The sequence below is a fragment of the Dasypus novemcinctus genome, chromosome 10 (genome assembly GCF_030445035.2).
Source record: "Dasypus novemcinctus isolate mDasNov1 chromosome 10, mDasNov1.1.hap2, whole genome shotgun sequence".
In the NCBI taxonomy this organism is placed as follows: domain Eukaryota; kingdom Metazoa; phylum Chordata; class Mammalia; order Cingulata; family Dasypodidae; genus Dasypus; species Dasypus novemcinctus.
Window position 1 is genome coordinate 11,939,924 of NC_080682.1, and position 21,517 is coordinate 11,961,440.

The following is a 21,517-nucleotide window of genomic DNA, read 5'->3' on the forward strand; positions in this document are numbered from 1 at the left end:
GAGCCCTGTTTCCTTGCCTCACTCCAGATGGAGAAGGAAGAGGAGACAACTCGGGAGCTGCTGCTGCCCAACTGGCAAGGCAGCGGCTCCCACGGGCTGACCATCGCCCAGAGGGATGACGGCGTCTTCGTGCAGGAGGTGATGCAGAACTCCCCTGCGGCCCGCGCCGGGGTGGTCAAGGAGGGTGAGTCACCACGGGGTGTGGACTGGCCCCTGGGGGCTGGGGGTGGAGGGGGGCAGAGGAGGGCGGGCAGGTGGCTGTGGATGGCCTGGGCCTGAGGGCATCAGGGTGGCTGGTGCCCAGCCCTGGCCTCCCTTGCCCACTCTGTGTCCCTCGCTCACGTTCCTGGGGAGAGCAGTCACGTGGGGTGGTGGACACGTGGTCTCGGGTGCTGACTCCAATACCCATTGGTTCTATGGCTTTGGGCAGAGAAGTTGGCTTCTCCGAGCCACCCCTTCCTCAGCTGTAAAATGGGTAGACCATGCCTTCCTTGCGGGATGGGCATGAGGATTAAACACGGCCTCACCCACTTCCCGCCCTTGCCTGCTCAGGGGACCAGATCGTGGGTGCCACCATCTACTTCGACAACCTGCAGTCGGGCGAGCTCACCCAGCTGCTGAGCACCATGGGACACCACACTGTGGGCCTGAAGCTGCACCGCAAGGGAGACCGCTCCCCGGAGCCCGGCCAGCCGTGGGCCCATGACGTCTTCAGCTCCCACAGCTCCGAGGTGGTTCTGGTGAGTGCACCGCCCGCCCTCCGGGGCCCCGAGCCTCCCTTGGCCGCTCCCGAGGCCTCGGCATGCCTGCTTGGACCTCCCTGATCATCCCTGCCCCTCCTCCCACCCCTCTGCCCTCTCTCGAGCCCTTGGCCAACCTCTGTTCCTACTCATGTGTGGCACGTGGCTGATGCTGCCCCTAAGCGTCTGCCATTGGTGTCTTCCGAGGCCCCAAAGTGCCACAGTGTGGGGACCGACGCAGGCAGGCTGGACGTAGATGCCTGGAAGAAGGTTGGTGGTTTTGCAAGAACCTTTTGAAATGATCTCACAGGTGCCCAGCTCTGCCTCACCGTTTTTTTTCCATAGAGAGAAGTCATTCTGAGAGTCAGAGGCTGGGCAGGGAGGGTGTGGATTGCGCCTTAGAGCCCTTGAGCCTGTTCTCTGCCCCTTCTGATGGCTTGTTTGTTGAACAGATAATGGGTCCTCAGAGTGAAAGTACAACCAGTCTCTTGTGCTCAACCAGAGCTTTCCGATGCGTGAAGGGCTCTGGGAGGATTCCTCTCCCTATTAGACAGGCAAGCCGGTGCGTTTGAGAGCCCAGGGGTCAAGTTGGCGCAGTACTGGTGGCTGGGGAGGCATCCTGGGTCTGAGAGGCTGGTTTGAATCTGTAATTGATTATAAACCCTTCTCCCAGGCCACAGAGTCCAGGCGTCTACACCCCATTCTCTCCCCGTGACATTTGACCCATATAATTTCTGTTTTCCTTTTGTGATGTAGCTGTCAGCCCCTATTTCTTCAGTCCCTTGTGTTCTGCCCCAGGGGGCTCTGGCACCTCTGTGATGGTCGCAGCTTCTTTGGGACACAGGCAGCCATGGGCTGACCGGGCTGGGGTGGGGCGCCTGGTAATTCCCTGTAGACGCGGCTGCAACCTCTGCCGGGCGTGTCTTTCTGCAGAGCGGGGGTGATGAGGAGTACCAGCGTATCTACACCACGAAGATCAAGCCTCGGCTGCGGTCGGAGGATGGCGTGGAAGGGGACCCTGGGGAGACCCAGAGCCGCACGATCACTGTGACCAGAAGGGTCACCGCCTACACTGTGGATGTGACCGGCCGGGAAGGAGCCAAGGACATTGACATCAGCAGCCCTGAATTCAAGATCAAGATCCCAAGGCATGAACTGACGGAAATCCCCAAAGTGGATGTGGAGACCCAGTCTGGGAAGACTGTGATCAGACTGCCCTCGGGCTCAGGGGCAGCGTCTCCAACCACAGGCTCGCCTGCGGACATCCGAGCAGGGGCAATTTCCACTTCAGGACCGGAGCTCTCAGGCGCTGGCCCCTCAAAACTCCAGGTCACCATGCCTGGGATAAAGGTGGGAAGCCTGGGAGTCAATGTCAATGCAAAGGGCTTGGACTTGGGGGGCGAAGGAGAGGTCCAAGTTCCAGGAGTGGACGTTTCGTCTTCTCCTGGGGGCGGGTCAGTTGATGTGAAGGGCCCAACCCTTGAGAGTGGGGGTAGTGGGAAAATTAAAATTCCCACCATGAAGGTACCAAAATTTGGTGTTTTGGCAGGTTCTGAAGGCCAGGCCCTGGAGGCAAGGTTGAATGTCTCTGCACCTGAGTTCTCTGTGGGGCATAAGGGTGACAAGCCAGGTTTGACCATTGGTGGGAATATCCAGGCCCCTCAGCTGGACGTGAATGCTCCCTCGGCCAACATCAAAGAGCTTGAGGGGCAGCTGAAGGGCCCCCAAGGTACTGGGCTGTCTCTTGAGGGTGACCTAGGCCTGAAAGGTGTCAAACCACAGGGGAGTATAGGGGTTGACGTCTCTGCTCCTAAACTCCAGGGCAGCATCACTGGACCCAGTGTGGAGGTTCAAGCCCCTGACATTGATATACTTGGGGCTGGGGGCAAACTGAATATGCCCAAGATGAAAGGCCCCAAATTCTCTGTGTCAGGTTCTAAGGGAGAAGGAACTGGCATGGGCGTGGCACCTCCCACAGGGGAAGTGACTCTTCCTGGGGTCTCTGGGGATGTCAGTCTGCCTGAGGTCACTACCGGTGGGCTGGAAGGGAAGGTGAAGGGTATGAAAGTCAAGACTCCTGAAATGATGATTCAGAAACCTAAAATCTCTATGCAGGATGTGGATCTGAGTCTTCGGTCCCCTAAACTGAAAGGAGACATTAAGGTTTCTGCTCCTGGGATGCAGGGTGATGTTAAAGGCCCTAAAGTGGGCATAGAGACACCCAGCCTAGAGGGAACCCTAGTAGGTCCCAAGCTGTGTGGTCCTTCTGGGAAAACAGGGACTTGCAGCATTTCTATGGCAGATGTAGACTTAAATGTGGCTGCACCTAAAATGAAAGGGGGTGTAGATGTCACACTCCCAAAAGTCGAAGGGAAAGTTAAAGTCCCAGACATTGATGTCAAAGGCCCCAAAGTGGATGTCACTGCCCCAGATGTGGACATTCATGGCCCAGAATGGAACCTGAAAATGCCCAAGATGAAAATGCCCAAGTTCAGCACTCCAGGGGTCAAAGGGGAAGGCCCAGATGTAGATGTGAATCTACCCAAAGGAGATGTCAATATTTCAGGGCCCAGGGTCAGTGTGGAAGCTCCAAATGTCCATGTGGAGGGTCTGGGAGGCAAACTTAAAGGCCCTGATATTAAGTTACCTGAAGTGAGTGTCAAGACACCAAAGATCTCCATGCCTGATGTAGATTTGCATGTGAAAGGCCCAAAGGTTAAGGGGGAGTATGATGTAACAATGCCAAAGCTTGAGGGGGAACTGAAAGGCCCCAAAGTGGACATTGATGCTCCAGATGTGGAAGTTCACAGCCCAGACTGGCATCTGAAGATGCCCAAGATGAAAATGCCCAAATTCGGCATGCCAGGGTTCAAAGCCGAGGGCCCAGAAGTGGATGTAAACCTGCCCAAGGCTGACATTGATGTTTCAGGACCCAAGGTAGATGTTAGTGCTCCAGATGTGAACATCGAGGGACCAGAAGGGAAATTGAAAGGGCCCAAGTTTAAGATGCCTGAGATGAACATCAAAGTCCCGAAGATCTCCATGCCAGATGTGGACTTACATTTGAAAGGCCCTAAAGCAAAGGGAGAGTATGATGTCACAGTGCCAAAGGTTGAAGGTGAAATTAAAGTTCCCGATGTTGAACTTAAAAGTGCAAAAGTCGACATCGATGCTCCAGATGTTGATATTCATGGTCCAGACTGGCACCTCAAGATGCCCAAGGTGAAAATGCCCAAGTTTGGCATGCCCGGCTTCAAGGCAGAGGGCCCAGAAGTGGATGTGAACCTGCCAAAGACTGACATTGATGTCTCAGGACCCAAGGTGGATGTTGAAGTTCCAGATGTGACTATTGAAGGACCTGAAGGAAAGTTGAAGGGTCCCAAATTTAAGATGCCTGAGATGAACATCAAGGCCCCAAAGATCTCCATGCCTGAAGTAGATTTGCATATGAGAGGTCCTAAAGTAAAAGGAGAATATGATGTTACAGTGCCAAAGCTAGAAGGGGACCTGAAAGGACCAAAGGTAGATGCTACTGCCCCAGATGTTGAAGTTCATGGTCCTGATTGGAACCTGAAGATGCCCAAGATGAAAATGCCCAAATTCGGCATGCCCAGCCTCAAAGGGGAAGGCCCAGAAGTGGATGTAAACTTATCCAAGGCCGATGTGGACATTTCTGGGCCCAGGGTAGATGTTAGTGCTCCAGATGTGAGCCTTGAAGGTCCAGAAGGAAAACTGAAAGGTCCTAAGTTTAAGATGCCTGAGATGCACTTCAAAGCTCCTAAGATGTCTCTGCCAGATGTTGACCTGGATCTTAAAGGACCCCAGATGAAAGGAAATTTAGATGTGTCTTCACAAAAACTAGAAGCTGAGATGAAAGCTCCACAAATGGACATCAAAGGTCCTAAGGTAGACATTAAAGCACCAGATGTGGAAGTTCAAGGTTCAGATTGGAGCCTGAAAATGCCCAAGATGAAAATGCCTAAATTCAGCATGCCAAGCTTCAAAGCAGAGGGCCCAGAGGTAGATGTGAACCTGCCTAAGGCTGACATTGGCATCTCTGGACCCAAGGTGGACGTTGATGCTCCAGATGTGAGCCTGGAGGGTCCAGAAGGGAAGCTGAAGGGTCCCAAGTTTAAGATGCCTGAGATGCACTTCAAGGCTCCCAAGATGTCCATGCCTGATGTGGACCTGAATCTTAAGGGACCCAAACTAAAGGGTGACGTGGATGTGTCCGTGCCCAAGATAGAAGGTGAAATGAAAGTGCCAGATGTGGACATCAGAGGCCCAAAAGTTGACATCAGTGCCCCAGATGTGGATGTTCATGGCCCAGACTGGAACTTGAAAATGCCCAAGATGAAAATGCCCAAGTTCAGCATGCCCAGCCTCAAAGGAGAAGGCCCAGAAGTGGATGTGAATCTTCCTAAGGCTGACATTGACATCTCTGGACCCAAGGTGGACATTGATGCTCCAGATGTGAGCCTGGAGGGTCCAGAAGGGAAGCTGAAGGGCCCCAAGTTTAAGATGCCTGAGATGCACTTCAAGGCTCCCAAGATCTCCATGCCTGATGTGGACCTGAATCTTAAGGGGCCCAAACTAAAGGGTGATGTGGATGTGTCCATGCCCAAGATAGAAGGTGAAATGAAGGTGCCAGATGTGGACATCAGAGGCCCAAAAGTTGACATCAGTGCCCCAGATGTGGATGTTCATGGCCCAGACTGGAACTTGAAAATGCCCAAGATGAAAATGCCCAAGTTCAGCATGCCCAGCCTCAAAGGAGAGGGCCCAGAAGTGGATGTGAACTTGCCCAAGGCTGACATTGACATCTCTGGACCCAAGGTGGACATTGATGCTCCAGATGTGAGCCTGGAGGGCCCAGAAGGGAAGCTGAAGGGCCCCAAGTTTAAGATGCCTGAGATGCACTTCAAGGCTCCCAAGATCTCCATGCCTGATGTGGACCTGAATCTTAAGGGGCCCAAACTAAAGGGTGATGTGGATGTGTCCATGCCCAAGGTAGAAGGTGGAATGAAAGTGCCAGATGTGGACATCAGAGGCCCAAAAGTTGATATCAGTGCCCCAGATGTGGATGTTCATGGCCCAGACTGGCACCCGAAGATGCCCAAGATGAAAATGCCCAAGTTCAGCATGCCTGGCTTCAAAGCAGAAGGCCCAGAAGTGAATGTGAATCTGCCCAAGGCTGACATTGATGTCTCAGGACCGCGAGTAGACTTAAGTGCACCAGATGTTAATATTGAAGGTCCAGATGCAAAACTGAAAGGTCCAAAATTTAAGATGCCAGAAATGCATATAAAGTCTCAGAAGATATCTATGCCAGATGTTGGTTTGCATTTGAAAAGTCCTAAAATGAAAGGAGATTGCGATGTTACAGTTCCAAAAGTAGAAGGAGAGATAAATGTTCCTGATGTGGATATCAAAGGACCCAAACTGGACATTAATGCACCAGATGTGGATGTTCATGGCCCAGACTGGCACCTGAAAATGCCCAAGGTGAAAATGCCCAAGTTCAGCATGCCTGGCTTCAAAGGAGAGGGCCCAGATGTGGATGTGAACCTGCCCAAGGCTGACATTGATGTCTCAGGACCCAAGGTGGACATTGATGTTCCAGATGTGCATATTGAAGGTCCAGATGCAAAACTGAAGGGCCCCAAGTTCAAGATGCCAAGCATGAATATCCAGACACACAAAATCTCCATGCCTGATGTTGGACTTAATCTGAAATCACCTAAACTGAAAGGTGATGTAGATGTTTCCCTTCCCAAAGTGGAAGGAGACTTGAAATGTCCTGAATTGGATGTGAAAGCCCCTAAGATGGATGTGGATGTCGGTGATATTGATATTGAATGTCCAGAAGGAAAGTTGAAAGGCCCTAAGTTTAAGATGCCTGAGATGCACTTCAAGGCTCCCAAGATCTCCATGCCTGATGTGGACTTACACTTGAAAGGCCCCAAAGTCAAAGGGGATGTGGATGTGTCTGTGCCCAAGATAGAAGGTGAAATGAAAGTGCCAGATGTGGGCATCAAAGGCCCCAAAGTCGACATTGATGCCCCAGATGTGGATGTTCATGGCCCAGACTGGAACTTGAAAATGCCCAAGATAAAAATGCCCAAGTTCAGTATGCCTGGCTTCAAAGGAGAGGGCCCAGAGGTGGATGTGAACATGCCAAAAGCTGACATTAACATTTCTGGCCCAAAAGTGGACATTGATGCTCCTGATTTGGATATTGAGGGACCAGAAGGAAAATTAAAAGGCTCCAAATTCAAGATGCCAAAGTTGAATATCAAAGCTTCTAAGATATCCATGCCAGATGTGGACTTGAATTTGAAGGGACCCAAACTGAAAGGGGAGATAGGTGCCTCTGTGCCAGAACTGGAAGGTGAGCTCAGAGGTCCTCAAGTGGATATCAAAGGTCCTGGCATGGATGTGGAGGTGCCTGATGTTGATTTGGAATGTCCTGATGCAAAGTTGAAAGGCCCCAAGTTTAAGATGCCTGAGATGCACTTCAAGGCCCCCAAGATTTCCATGCCTGATGTGGACTTACACCTGAAAGGCCCCAAAGTCAAAGGGGATGTGGATGTGTCTGTGCCCAAGATAGAAGGTGAAATGAAAGTGCCAGATGTGGATATCAAAGGCCCTAAAGTCGATATAGATGCCCCAGATGTGGATGTTCATGGCCCAGACTGGAACTTGAAAATGCCGAAGATAAAAATGCCCAAGTTCAGCATGCCTGGCTTCAAAGGAGAGGGCCCAGAAGTGGATGTGAACTTGCCCAAGGCTGACATTGACATAACTGGCCCCAAAGTGGACATTGATGCTCCAGACATGAGTCTGGAGGGTCCAGAAGGGAAGCTGAAGGGCCCCAAGTTTAAGATGCCTGAGATGCACTTCAAGGCCCCCAAGATCTCCATGCCTGATGTGGACTTACACTTGAAAGGCCCCAAAGTCAAAGGTGATGTGGATGTGTCTGTGCCAAAATTGGAGGGAGATTTGAAAGGCCCCAGTGTGGATGTGGAGATGCCTGATGTTGACCTGGAATGTCCTGATGCAAAGTTGAAGGGCCCCAAGTTTAAGATGCCAGACATGCACTTCAAGGCCCCCAAGATCTCCATGCCTGATGTGGACTTACACTTGAAAGGTCCCAAAGTCAAAGGTGATGTGGATGTGTCTGTGCCAAAATTGGAGGGAGATTTGAAAGGCCCCAGTGTGGATGTGGAGGTGCCTGATGTGGACCTGGAATGTCCTGATGCAAAGTTGAAAGGCCCCAAGTTTAAGATGCCAGACATGCACTTCAAGGCCCCCAAGATCTCCATGCCTGATGTGGACTTACACTTGAAAGGCCCCAAAGTCAAAGGGGATATGGATGTGTCTGTGCCCAAGATAGAAGGTGAAATGAAAGTTCCAGATGTAGACTTGAAAGGCCCCAAAGTCGACATCGATGCCCCAGATGTGGATGTTCATGGCCCAGACTGGCACCTGAAGATGCCCAAATTGAAAATGCCCAAATTCGGCTTTCCTGGCTTCAAAGCTGAGGGCCCAGAAGTGAATGTGGACCTGCCCGAGGTGGATGCTGACATTTCAGGACCGAAGCTTGATATTGATGCTCCAGATGTGAACATTGAGGGTCCTGAAGGAAAACTAAAAGGCCCTAGGTTCAAGATGCCTGAAATGCACTTCCATGCCCCCAAGATCTCCATGCCTGACATTGATTTCAACTTAAAGGGGCCTAAAATAAAAGGAGATGTTGATGTTTCTGCCCCAAAGCTGGAAGGAGAATTGAAGGGCCCAGAATTGGATGTCAAGGGTCCCAAATTGGATGTTGATATGCCAGATGTAGCTGTAGAAGGCCCAGATGGCAAATGGAAGAGTCCCAAGTTTAAGATGCCAGACATGCACTTTAAAGCTCCCAAAATCTCGATGCCGGATGTTGATCTACACTTAAAAAGCCCCAAAATAAAGGGAGAGGTAGACGTAGATGTTCCAAAATTGGAAGGGGACCTGAAAGGCCCACGTGTGGATGTCAGTGGGCCAGACATCAATATTGAAGGGCCAGAAGGAAAATTGAAAGGCCCTAAGTTTAAGATGCCTGACATGCATTTCAAAGCCCCCAGTATTTCTATGCCTGATGTGGACCTAAATCTGAAAGGACCAAAGATCAAAGGGAGTGCAGATGTGTCTGTACCTGAGGTAGAGGTAGAAGTACCAGATATGGACATTAAAGGACCCAAAGTAGACATAAATGCTCCTGATGTTCATGGCCCAGACTGGCATTTAAAAATGCCCAAGATGAAAATGCCCAAGTTCAGCATGCCCGGCTTCAAAGGAGAGGGCCCAGATGTGGATGTGAACCTGCCCAAAGCTGACATTGATGTCTCAGGACCTAAGGTGGACATTGAAGGCCCCGATGTTAACATTGAGGGACCAGAGGGAAAATTGAAAGGTCCTAAGTTCAAGATGCCTGAGATGAACATCAAAGCTCCCAAGATCTCCATGCCAGACTTTGATTTGAACCTAAAAGGCCCCAAGGTGAAGGGTGATGTGGATGTTTCTCTGCCTAAAGTGGAAGGTGACCTAAAGGGCCCTGAAGTTGATATCAAAGGCCCCAAAATGGACATTGATGTTCCAGATGTGGATGTTCATGGCCCAGACTGGCACCTGAAGATGCCCAAGATGAAAATGCCCAAGTTCAGCATGCCTGGCTTCAAAGGAGAGGGCCCAGATGTGGATGTGAACCTGCCCAAAGCTGACATTGATGTCTCAGGACCCAAAGTGGGTGTTGAATGTCCTGATGTGAATATTGAAGGCCCTGAAGGAAAGTGGAAAACTCCGAAGTTTAAGATGCCTGAAATGCATTTTAAGACTCCAAAGATATCCATGCCAGATATTGACCTTAATCTAACAGGTCCAAAAATAAAAGGAGATGTGGATGTTACAATTCCCAAGGTAGAGGGGGATCTGAAAGGACCTGAAGTTGGCCTCAAAGGCCCCAAAGTAGACATTGACGTTCCAGATGTGGATGTTCAAGGCCCAGACTGGCACTTGAAGATGCCCAAGGTGAAAATGCCCAAATTCAGCATGCCTGGCTTCAAAGGAGAGGGCCCAGAAGTGGATGTGAACCTGCCTAAAGCTGACATAGATGTCTCAGGGCCCAAGGTGGACATTGAAGGCCCCGATGTTAGCATTGAGGGACCAGAGGGAAAGTTGAAAGGTCCTAAGTTCAAGATGCCTGAGATGAACATCAAAGCTCCCAAGATCTCCATGCCAGACTTTGATTTGCACCTGAAAGGCCCCAAGGTGAAGGGTGATGTGGACCTTTCTGTGCCTAAGGTGGAAGGTGACCTAAAGGGCCCTGAAGTTGATATCAAAGGCCCCAAAATGGATGTCAATGTTCCAGACGTGGATGTTCAAGGCCCAGACTGGCACCTGAAGATGCCTAAGATGAAAATGCCCAAGTTCAGCATGCCCGGCCTCAAAGGAGAGGGCCCAGATGTGGATGTGAACCTGCCCAAAGCCGACATTGATGTCTCAGGACCTAAGGTGGACATTGAAGGCCCCGATGTTAACATTGAGGGACCAGAGGGAAAGTTGAAAGGTCCTAAGTTCAAGATGCCTGAGATGAACATCAAAGCTCCCAAGATCTCCATGCCAGACTTTGATTTGCACCTGAAAGGTCCCAAAGTGAAGGGTGATGTGGACGTTTCTCTGCCTAAAGTGGAAGGTGACCTAAAGGGCCCTGAAGTTGATATCAAAGGCCCCAAAATGGACATTGATGTCCCAGATGTGGATGTTCATGGCCCAGACTGGCACCTGAAGATGCCCAAGGTGAAAATGCCCAAGTTCAGCATGCCTGGCTTCAAAGGAGAGGGCCCAGATGTGGATGTGAACCTTCCCAAGGCTGACATTGATGTTTCAGCACCCAAGGTGGACATTGATGCTCCAGATGTGAATATTGAAGGTCCTGATGCAAAACTGAAGGGTCCAAAGTTCAAGATGCCTGAAATGAACATCAAGGCTCCCAAGATCTCCATGCCGGACTTTGATTTGCACTTGAAAGGCCCCAAGGTCAAGGGCGATGTTGATGTTTCCTTGCCTAAGGTGGAAGGTGACCTGAAGGCCCCTGAAGTTGACATCAAAGGCCCCAAAATGGACATTGATGTCCCAGATGTGGATGTTCATGGCCCAGACTGGCACCTAAAGATGCCCAAGGTGAAAATGCCCAAGTTCAGCATGCCTGGCTTCAAAGGAGAGGGCCCAGATGTGGATGTGAACCTTCCTAAAGCTGACATTGAAGTGTCAGCACCCAAGGTGGACATTGATGTTCCAGATGTGAATATCGAAGGTCCTGATGCAAAACTGAAAGGCCCAAAGTTCAAGATGCCTGAAATGAACATCAAGGCTCCTAAAATTGCAATGCCTGATTTGGATCTTAATCTTAAAGGCCCTAAAATGAAAGGAGAACTGGATGTGTCACTTCCAAAGGTAGAAGGTGATTTGAAAGGGCCTTCTCTTGACATAAAGGGCCCGAAGGTAGAAGTAGATGCTCCAGATATTGACATTCATGGTCCAGAAGGCAAATTAAAAGGTCCGAAACTGAAGATGCCTGACATGCATGTAAATATGCCCAAGATCTCCATGCCAGAAATTGACCTGAATTTGAAAGGTTCAAAGCTGAAAGGAGATGTTGATGTCTCTGGACCTAAAGTAGAAGGTGACATTAAAGCTCCCAAATTGGATGTAAAAGGCCCAGAAGTGGACATTTCTGGTCCTAAACTCAATATTGATGGGAAGTCTAAGAAATCTCGTTTTAAGCTTCCCAAATTTAATTTTTCGGGCTCCAAAGTTCAGACACCTGAAGTGGATGTCAAAGTTAAAAAGCCAGATATTGATGTAACAGGTCCAAAAGTCGATATTAATGCTCCGGATGTTGAGGTCCAAGGAAAAGTGAAAGGATCCAAGTTCAAAATGCCTTTCCTGAGTATTTCATCTCCCAAAGTTTCTATGCCAGATGTGGAGTTAAATCTGAAAGGTCCTAAAGTGAAAGGAGACTTTGATGTATCAGGTCCTAATTTAGAAGGTGATTTTAAAGGTCCTAAAATGGATATTAAGGCACCAGAGGTCCATCTTGATGCACCTGATGTGGATGTTCATGGTCCAGACTTGAATCTGAAAATGCCAAAGATGAAGATGCCTAAGTTCAGTGTGCCTGGCTTAAAAGCTGAAGGGCCGGAAGTGGCTGTGGATCTGCCAAAAGGTGATATCAAAATAGAGAGCCCTGGTATGAATATTGAGGGCCCAGAAGTCAATGTGGAAGGTCCAGAGGGAAACTTAAAAGGTCCTAAGTTCAAGATGCCTGACATGAATATCAAAGCTCCTAAGATCTCCATGCCTGACATAGACTTAAACCTGAAGGGCCCCAAGATGAAAGGTGATGGGGATGCTTCTCTGCCCAAAGTTGAAGGGGATCTGAGGGGGCCTGCAGTTGATATTAAAGGCCCCAAAGTGGACATTGATGCCCCAGATGTGGATGTTCATGGTCCAGATTGGCACCTGAAGATGCCCAAGGTGAAAATGCCCAAGTTCAGCATGCCCGGCTTCAAAGGAGAGGGCCCAGATGTGGATGTGAACCTGCCCAAGGCTGACATTGACATCTCTGGTCCCAAGGTGGACATTGATGCTCCAGATGTGAATATTGAAGGTCCAGATGCTAAGCTAAAGGGCCCCAAGTTCAAGATGCCTGAGATGAACCTTAAAGCACCCAAGATCTCCATGCCTGACATTGATCTGAACCTGAAGGGCTCCAAGTTGAAGGGTGATGTAGATGTGTCTTTGCCAAAAGTGGAAGGTGGCTTAAAGGGGCCTGAAGTGGACATCAAGGGTCCCAAACTGGACATCGACACTCCTGACATTAACATTGAAGGCCCTGAAGGGAAATTGAAGGGACCCAAATTTAAGATGCCAGAGATGCACCTAAAGGCCCCCAAACTATCAATGCCTGACATTGATTTAAACCTAAAGAGCCCTAAGGTGAAGGGTGATGTGGATGTTTCCCTTCCCAAGATTGAAGGGAACCTGGACATTGAAGGCCCCGATGTTAACATTGAGGGACCAGAGGGAAAGTTGAAAGGTCCTAAGTTCAAGATGCCTGAGATGAACATCAAAGCTCCCAAGATCTCCATGCCAGACTTTGATTTGCACCTGAAAGGCCCCAAGGTGAAGGGTGATGTGGACGTTTCTCTGCCTAAAGTGGAAGGTGACCTAAAGGGCCCTGAAGTTGATATCAAAGGCCCCAAAATGGACATTGATGTCCCAGATGTGGATGTTCATGGCCCAGACTGGCACCTGAAGATGCCCAAGGTGAAAATGCCCAAGTTCAGCATGCCTGGCTTCAAAGGAGAGGGCCCAGATGTGGATGTGAACCTGCCCAAGGCTGACATTGATGTTTCAGCACCCAAGGTGGACATTGATGCTCCAGATGTGAATATTGAAGGTCCAGAGGCAAAACTGAAAGGCCCAAAGTTTAAGATGCCTGAGATGAACATCAAAGCTCCCAAGATCTCCATGCCGGACTTTGATTTGCACTTGAAAGGCCCCAAGGTCAAGGGCGATGTTGATGTTTCCCTGCCTAAGGTGGAAGGTGACCTGACGGCCCCTGAAGTTGATATCAAAGGCCCCAAAATGGACATTGATGTCCCAGATGTGGATGTTCATGGCCCAGACTGGCACCTAAAGATGCCCAAGGTGAAAATGCCCAAGTTCAGCATGCCTGGCTTCAAAGGAGAGGGCCCAGAAGTGGCTGTGAACCTTCCAAAGGCTGACATTGATGTCTCAGGACCCAAAGTGGACATAGACACTCCTGACATTGACATTCATGCTCCTGAAGGAAAACTGAAGGGCCCTAAGTTTAAAATGCCTGACCTGCATCTCAAGGCACCCAAAATCTCCATGCCTGAAGTTGACCTGAATCTTAAGGGTCCAAAGGTGAAGGGTGATGTGGATGTTTCTCTCCCTAAGGTGGAAAGTGACCTAAAGGGCCCTGAAGTTGATATCAAAGGCCCCAAAGTGGACATTGATGTCCCAGATGTGGATGTTCATGGCCCAGACTGGCACCTGAAGATGCCCAAGGTGAAAATGCCCAAGTTCAGCATGCCTGGCTTCAAAGGAGAGGGCCCAGATGTGGATGTGAACCTGCCCAAGGCTGACATTGATGTTTCAGGACCCAAGGTGGACATTGATGCTCCAGATGTGAATATTGAAGGTCCTGATGCAAAACTGAAGGGTCCTAAGTTCAAGATGCCTGAAATGAACATCAAAGCCCCCAAGATCTCCATGCCAGACTTTGATTTGCACTTGAAAGGTCCCAAGGTCAAGGGCGATGTTGATGTTTCCCTGCCTAAGGTGGAGGGTGACCTTAAGGCCCCTGAAGTTGACATCAAAGGCCCCAAAGTGGACATTGATGCCCCAGATGTGGATGTTCATGGTCCAGACTGGCACCTAAAGATGCCCAAGGTGAAAATGCCCAAGTTCAGCATGCCTGGCTTCAAAGGAGAGGGCCCAGAAGTGGATGTGAAACTGCCGAAGGCTGATATTGACATCTCAGGACCCAAAGTGGACATTGATACTCCAGATGTGAATATTGAAGGTCCAGATGCAAAACTGAAGGGCCCTAAGTTCAAGATGCCTGAGATGAACATTAAAGCCCCCAAGATCTCCATGCCTGACCTTGATCTGAACCTGAAGGGCCCCAAATTGAAGAGCGATGTAGGTGTGTCTTTGCCAAAAGTGGAAGGCGATCTAAAGGGCCTTGAAGTGGACATCAAGGGTCCCAAACTGGACATTGACAATCCTGATATTAACATTGAAGGTCCTGAAGGGAAATTGAAGGGGCCCAAATTTAAGATGCCAGAGATGCACATCAAAGCCCCCAAGATTTCCATGCCTGAATTTGACTTAAATCTGAAAGGGCCAAAGGTAAAGGGTGATATGGACGTTTCACTCCCCAAGGTGGAAGGTGATCTGAAGAGGCCAGAGGTGGATATTGAAGGTCCTGAAGGGAAACTCAAAGGTCCAAAATTTAAAATGCCTGATGTCCATTTCAAAACCCCTCAAATCTCCATGAGTGACATCGATTTGAACTTGAAAGGACCTAAGGTAAAAGGAGATTTGGACATTTCTGTTCCTAAACTGGAAGGAGATCTTAAAGGCCCCAAAATAGATGTCAAAGGTCCTAAGCTGGATATAGATACTCCTGATATTGACATCCATGGCCCAGAAGGGAAATTGAAGGGTCCCAAGTTTAAAATGCCTGACTTGCACCTCAAGGCACCTACTATCTCCATGCCGGAAGTCGACTTGAATCTGACGGGGCCAAAGGTTAAGGGTGATGTGGACATTTCTCTTCCCAAAGTGGAAGGTGAACTAAAGGGCCCTGAAGCTGATCTCAAGGGCCCCAAAGTAGATATTGATGTCCCAGATGTGGACATTCATGGCCCAGACTGGCATCTCAAGATGCCCAAGGTGAAAATGCCCAAATTCAGCATGCCTGGCTTCAAAGGAGAGGGCCCAGATGTGGATGTGAACCTGCCCAAGGCCGACATTGATGTCTCAGGACCCAAAGTGGACATTGAAGGCCCCGATGTTAGCATTGAAGGGCCAGAGGGAAAGTTGAAAGGTCCTAAGTTCAAGATGCCTGAGATGAACATCAAAGCTCCCAAGATCTCCATGCCAGACTTTGATTTGCACCTGAAAGGTCCCAAAGTGAAGGGTGATGTGGATGTTTCTGTGCCTAAAGTGGAAGGTGACCTAAAGGGCCCTGAAGTTGATATCAAAGGCCCCAAAATGGACATTGATGTCCCAGATGTGGATGTTCATGGCCCAGACTGGCACCTGAAGATGCCCAAGGTGAAAATGCCCAAGTTCAGCATGCCTGGCTTCAAAGGAGAGGGCCCAGATGTGGATGTGAACCTTCCCAAAGCTGACATTGATGTTTCAGGACCCAAGGTGGACATTGATGTTCCAGATGTGAATATCGAAGGTCCTGATGCAAAACTGAAAGGCCCAAAGTTCAAGATGCCTGAAATAAATATCAAGGCTCCCAAGATCTCCATGCCTGATGTTGACCTGGATTTGAAAGGACCCAAAGTAAAAGGAGATTTTGATGTGTCTGTCCCTAAGATTGAAGGTTCTTTCAGAGGTCCAGAAGTAGACTTTAAAGGTTCAGGTCTGGATTTTGAAGGCTCTGATGCCAAACTCAGCGGCCCAAATTTGAAGATGCCATCAGTGGATATATCTGTCCCTAAAGTAACGGCTCCTGATATTGATTTACATCTCAAGGCGCCAAAAATTGGAGTTTCTGGTCCCAAGTTAGAAGGTGGCGAACTGGACCTTAAGGGGCCCAAAGTTGATTTAGAAGCGCCAAGCTTAGGTGTACATATGGAGAGCCCAGATACTAACATTGAGGGGCCAGATGTTAAAATTCCCAAATTTAAGAAACCCAAGTTTGGATTTGGAGCAAAAAGTCCCAAAGCTGACATCAAGTCACCTTCATTAGATGTGAATGTTCCTGAGGCTGAGCTGAACATCGAGACTCCTGAAATTAGTGTTGGCGGCAAGGGCAAAAAAAGTAAGTTTAAAATGCCTAAAATTCACATGAGTGGACCTAAAATTAAGGCCAAAAAGCAGGGATTTGAATTGAATGTTCCTGGGGGCGAAATTGATGCCAATCTCAAGACTTCTGATTTAGATGTCAAAGTCTCTGGGCCGGATGCTGCACTTAAAGTTGATGTGAAATCTCCCAAAACCAAGAAACCTATGTTTGGAAAAATGTACTTCCCAGATGTAGAATTTGACATTAAATCACCTAAATTTAAAGCCGAGGCCCCCCTCCCTAGCCCAAAAATGGAGGGTGAAATCCAGGCACCCGATCTAGATATTTCTTCACCAGGGATTAATGTGGAATGTCCTGACATCCAGCTGAAAGCTCCCAAGGTCAAGATGCCAGGTGTTGATGTCTCAGGGCCAAAAATAGAGGGCGACTTGAAAGGCCCCAGGGTGCAGGCGAACTTGGATGCACCTTACGTTAACATCGAAGGCTCAGATGCTAAAGTCAAAACTTCATCTTTTGGCATCTCTGCCCCTCACGTGTCCATCCCTGATGTGAATGTTAACTTGAAAGGACCAAAGATAAAGGGTGATGTCCCCAGTGTGGGACTGGAAGGACCGGACATAGATCTGCAAGGTCCAGAAGCAAAAATCAAGTTCCCCAAGTTTTCAATGCCCAAAATTGGCATCCCTGGTGTGAAAGTGGAGGGTGGGGAAGCTGGGGTACATGCCCAGCTGCCCTCTTTGGAAGGCGGCTTGAGTGCACCAGATGTTAAGCTGGAAGGTCCTGAAGTGTCTCTGCAGGGGCCAAAAGTGGATTTGCCCTCAGTGAACCTCTCTATGCCCAAAGTCTCTGGGCCTGACCTTGACCTAAACTTGAAAGGACCAAGTTTGAAGGGAGACCTGGATGCATCTGTTCCCAGCATGAAGGTGCATGCCCCAGGGCTTAACCTGAGAGGTGTCGGTGGAAAGGTGCAAATGGAAGGCAATGGAGTGAAAGTGCCAGGGATCGATGCCACGACGAAGCTTAATGTTCATGTGCCAGATGTGACACTGAAGGGACCAAGCCTGCAGGGAGACCTGGCTGCTTCTGGTGACATCAAGTGCCCTAAAGTATCAGTAGGTGCTCCCGATCTGAGCATGGGAGCATCTGAAGGTGGTATAAAACTTCCCAAAATGAAACTACCCGAGTTTGGCCTCTCTACTCCAGGGTCTGACTTGGACATTGACATCAAGGGGCCACAGGTTACTGGAGAACTAAAGAGCCCACGCCTGGATGTGAACCTGAAAGGGCCTCAGATTTCTGGCTCTCAAATCTCAGCACCGGACATGGACATAAACTTGGAAGGACCAAAAGTCAAAGGAAGCCTTGGGGCCACGGGTGAGTTGAGAGGACACACTGTCGGAGGGGGTCTTCCAGGCATCAGCGTTCAAGGCTTAGAAGGAAACCTCCAAATGCCTGGAATTAAGTCCTCTGGATGTGACGTGGACCTGCCAGGAGTGAAAGTGAAACTGCCAGCCGGGCAGGTCTCTGGTCCTGAAATCAAAGGCGATCTGAAGGGTTCGGGATTTGGTTTCCATGGGACTGCTCCTGATGTTAGTGTGAAAGGGCCTTCATTTAATGTGGCACCTCCTGAGTCAGATTTTGGGGTAAGCCTGAAAGGCCCGAAAATCAAAGGAGGTCTGGATGTTTCAGGGGGCATCAGCGCCCCAGGGGTCAGCCTGGGCGAAGGGCATATGAGTGTCAAAGGCTCCGGGGGGGAGTGGAAGGGACCCCAGGTGTCCTCAGCTCTCAACTTGGACGCGCCCAAGCTTGCTGGTGGACTTCATTTCTCAGGACCAAAGGTGGAAGGAGGTGTGAAAGGAGGCCAGCTTGGACTCCAGGGTCCTGGGCTGAGTGTGTCTGGGCCTCAAGGTCACTTGGAAAGTGGATCTGGAAAAGTAACATTCCCCAAGATGAAGATCCCCAAATTTACCTTCTCCAGCCGTGAGCTGGTTGGCAGAGAAGTGGGAGTGGATATTAACTTCCCCAGGGCAGAGGCCGACGTGCAGGTTGGTGCCGGAGAAGGTGAGTGGGAAGAGTCCGAAGCAAAACTGAAAAAGTCCAAAATCAAAATGCCCAAGTTTAATTTTTCCAAGCCTAAAGGGAAAGGCAGTGTCCCCGGCTCACCGGAAGCATCCATTTCGGGGTCCAAAGGTGACCTGAAAAGCTCGAAGGCCAGCTTAGGCTCTCTGGAAGGAGAGGCAGAGGCTGAAATATCTTCGCCCAAAGGCAAATTCTCCTTATTTAAAAGTAAGAAGTCCCGGCACCGCTCGAATTCCTTCAGTGATGAAAGGGAGTTCTCTGCACCAACCACGCCCACGGGAACTTTAGAGTTTGAAGGTGGGGAAGTGTCGCTGGAAGGCGGGAAAGTCAAAGGGAAACCTGGGAAGCTGAAGTTTGGAACCTTTGGTGGACTGGGGTCAAAGAGCAAAGGTCATTACGAGGTGACGGGGAGTGATGATGAGGCAGGCAAGTTACAGGGAAGTGGAGTGTCCTTGGCCTCTAAGAAGTCCCGACTGTCATCATCTTCTAGCAATGACAGTGGGACCAAGGTTGGCATCCAGCTTCCGGAGGTGGAACTGGCGGTTTCCACAAAGAAAGAGTAGCAGGCCTCTGTATGTGTGTACATATATATATATAAAATACATCAGCCTTAGGTGTGCTTGTATATAAACTCCAAAGAGAAACCTGCCGACAGCCTCAGCCGTCATGCAAAGAGCTTGCCTCTCCCAGAGGTCAGCGCTGAAAATCCAGCCGCTTTTATTAGGCTCCCGGAACCTTACAGAGAAATAAGGGTTCCAAGTTCTTCAACAGTATTTGCCTTAAGATGTCAGTTTTTGCATTGAACGCTGAGAGCTCCTGTTTACTAAGCAAGCTTTTGTGTTTATTATCCTCATTTTTTACTGAACATTGTTACTGTTGCGGTAATGGAAACCCACTTTTTCACTGTCTTGACATTTGGGGCTTTTGTTAGAAAGGGAGGGTGGGGTAGGAGGCAGCAGAGGGGGCGACCCTCCATTCCTCCTAAGATTGGACATACTCAAACAGCAACCCCCTCTCCCCCCATCCCCAGATGGCTGGGAGGAGTGTTTTTAAAACTCTTTTGCATTGCTTTTGTCCCCAGGGTTGGTGGGCCCTGCCAGGTTGGTGCTCAAGGTGAGAGGGAACGAGAATCTGTTTGCAAATTGTCCAGGCCACCAGCTCAACGTGGGGCTTCCATTCTGTGTTTTATAAGAGAGATGTTTTATTCATGACTGCCATGTTCCTGATAGTAGTTTTGATTTCTTTTAACAAATGTTACCATGATTAAGAAAATTTCCAGCACTTTAATGGCAAATTAATTGAGAATGTAAGAAAACTGATGCTGTAAGAGGCAAATAAAGCTGTTTATTAACCTTGCTGCCGGTGCCTTGGCATTCTGTATTGGGGGGACGATGCCTGGGAGGCTGCAGACCAGTCCTGACAAGCCGGACCCACCTGGTGCCATTGCTAGTTTCACTAGTGACTTTAAAGCCGGGAACCCCTCAGGTAACAGGAGGAATATTTTTCAAAATTATAATTATTTTTTTAGGAAGTACCAGAGATTGAACCCGGGACCTTGTACATGGGCAGCAGGCGTGCAAACCACTGAGCTACACCTGCTCCCCTTAAGTTATTGTTAATTGCAAAATATATATATAACATAAAAATCATTATAACCATTTGCAAGTGGACAATTCTTTGACAATACTGTATAACTTTCATCACTATCTAGTTTCAGACTATTTCCATTATCCCAAACCGAAACTCCTCTCCATTTAGCAGTGACCCCACATCTCTCCTTCCCTCCACCCCTGATAACCACATTCTGCTTTCTATGTTTCTATGAATCTGCTTATTCTAAATATTTCATGTAAGAGAAATCATACAATATTTGTCCTTTTGGGTCTAGCTTATTTCATGCAACGTGGTATCTTCAAAGGTATTTTCTTTTCCTTTTTTTAAAAAAATAATAGCTATCCCAGTAGGTGTGAAGTGGCATCTCGTTATAGTTTTAATTTGCATTTCCCTAATGGCTGATGATGAGCATCTTTTCATGTGCTTAATGGCCACCTGAATACCTTCTTTGGAGATTACATCTATTCAAATCCTTGGCCCATTTTTAAATTGGGTTATTTGTCTTGTTGTAAAGATCTTCATATATTCCGGATATTAAACCCTTATCAGATATGTTTTCCAAATATTTTCTCCCATTCTGTGACTTGTCTTTTCACTTTCTCGATAATGTCCTGTGATGACAAAAGTTGTTAATTTTCATGAAGTCTCTTTTTTTTTTCCTTCTGTTGCTTGTGCTTTTGGTGCTCAATCTAAAAATCCTTTGCCTACTACAAGGTCCCGAAGCTATTTCCCTATGTTTTCTTGTAAGAATTTTATTGTATTTACTCTTACATTTAGGTTATTGACCCACTTTGCAGTAATTTTTGTATATGGTGAGAGGTAGGACTTCACATTCATTCTTTTGTATGTGGATTTCCAGTTATCCCAGTACTGTTTGTTGAAGAGACTATTCTTTCTCCATTGAATGGACTTGGCACCCTTGTTGAAAATCAACTATCTATAAATGTGTGGGTTTATCTTTGGATTCTCAATTCTTTTCCATTGGGCTATGTGTCTATCCTTATGTCAGTACCGCACTGCTTTAATTACAGGCCTCCAACTTTGTTCTTTTTCAAGATTGTTTTGGCTATTTCGGGCCCCTTGCAATTCCATATGAATTTGAGGATCAGCTTTTCCATTTTTGCAGAAAAAAAGACTCCTGGAATTTTGATAGGGATTGCAATGAATTTTTTTTTTTAAATAAAGGGTATTTATTTGGGGTAAAAGCTTAGTTACAAGGCCCTAAAGAGTCCAACTCAAGATTGATTTCTTACTAAAGTCAGTTGCCACGTGTTGAAGCAGGATGAATGCCGATCTCTGTGAGGGTTCAGCCTTCCTCTCTCAGCTACAGGCCGGCCTAGAGCTTGTTTCTTTCCCGGCCTCCTCAGTTGTAGGCTGCAAAATATCAGGTAAATGGCTTCTCTCTCTTTTGGGGGCTGCAGGATCAAACTTCTCTCCTCTGCTGTGTCTATGGAGCTCTCTCTTCTGC

At 48.6% G+C, this 21,517-nt stretch overlaps 1 protein-coding gene across 2 annotated transcripts in view; it reads left to right on the forward strand.

Annotated features, from left to right (window-relative positions):
- Positions 1-19,790, forward strand: part of AHNAK (AHNAK nucleoprotein) — a 31,129-nt gene extending 11,339 nt beyond the window's left edge. For both annotated transcript variants that reach the window (XM_071217976.1, XM_058305305.2), the window contains exons 3-5: positions 28-184; positions 553-740; positions 1,674-19,790. In XM_071217976.1, coding sequence (XP_071074077.1) covers positions 28-184; positions 553-740; positions 1,674-18,998 — 17,670 coding nt within the window. In that variant the 3' untranslated portion in view covers positions 18,999-19,790. The remainder of the gene's footprint in view (positions 1-27; positions 185-552; positions 741-1,673) is intronic.
- Positions 19,791-21,517: the final 1,727 nt, after the last annotated feature.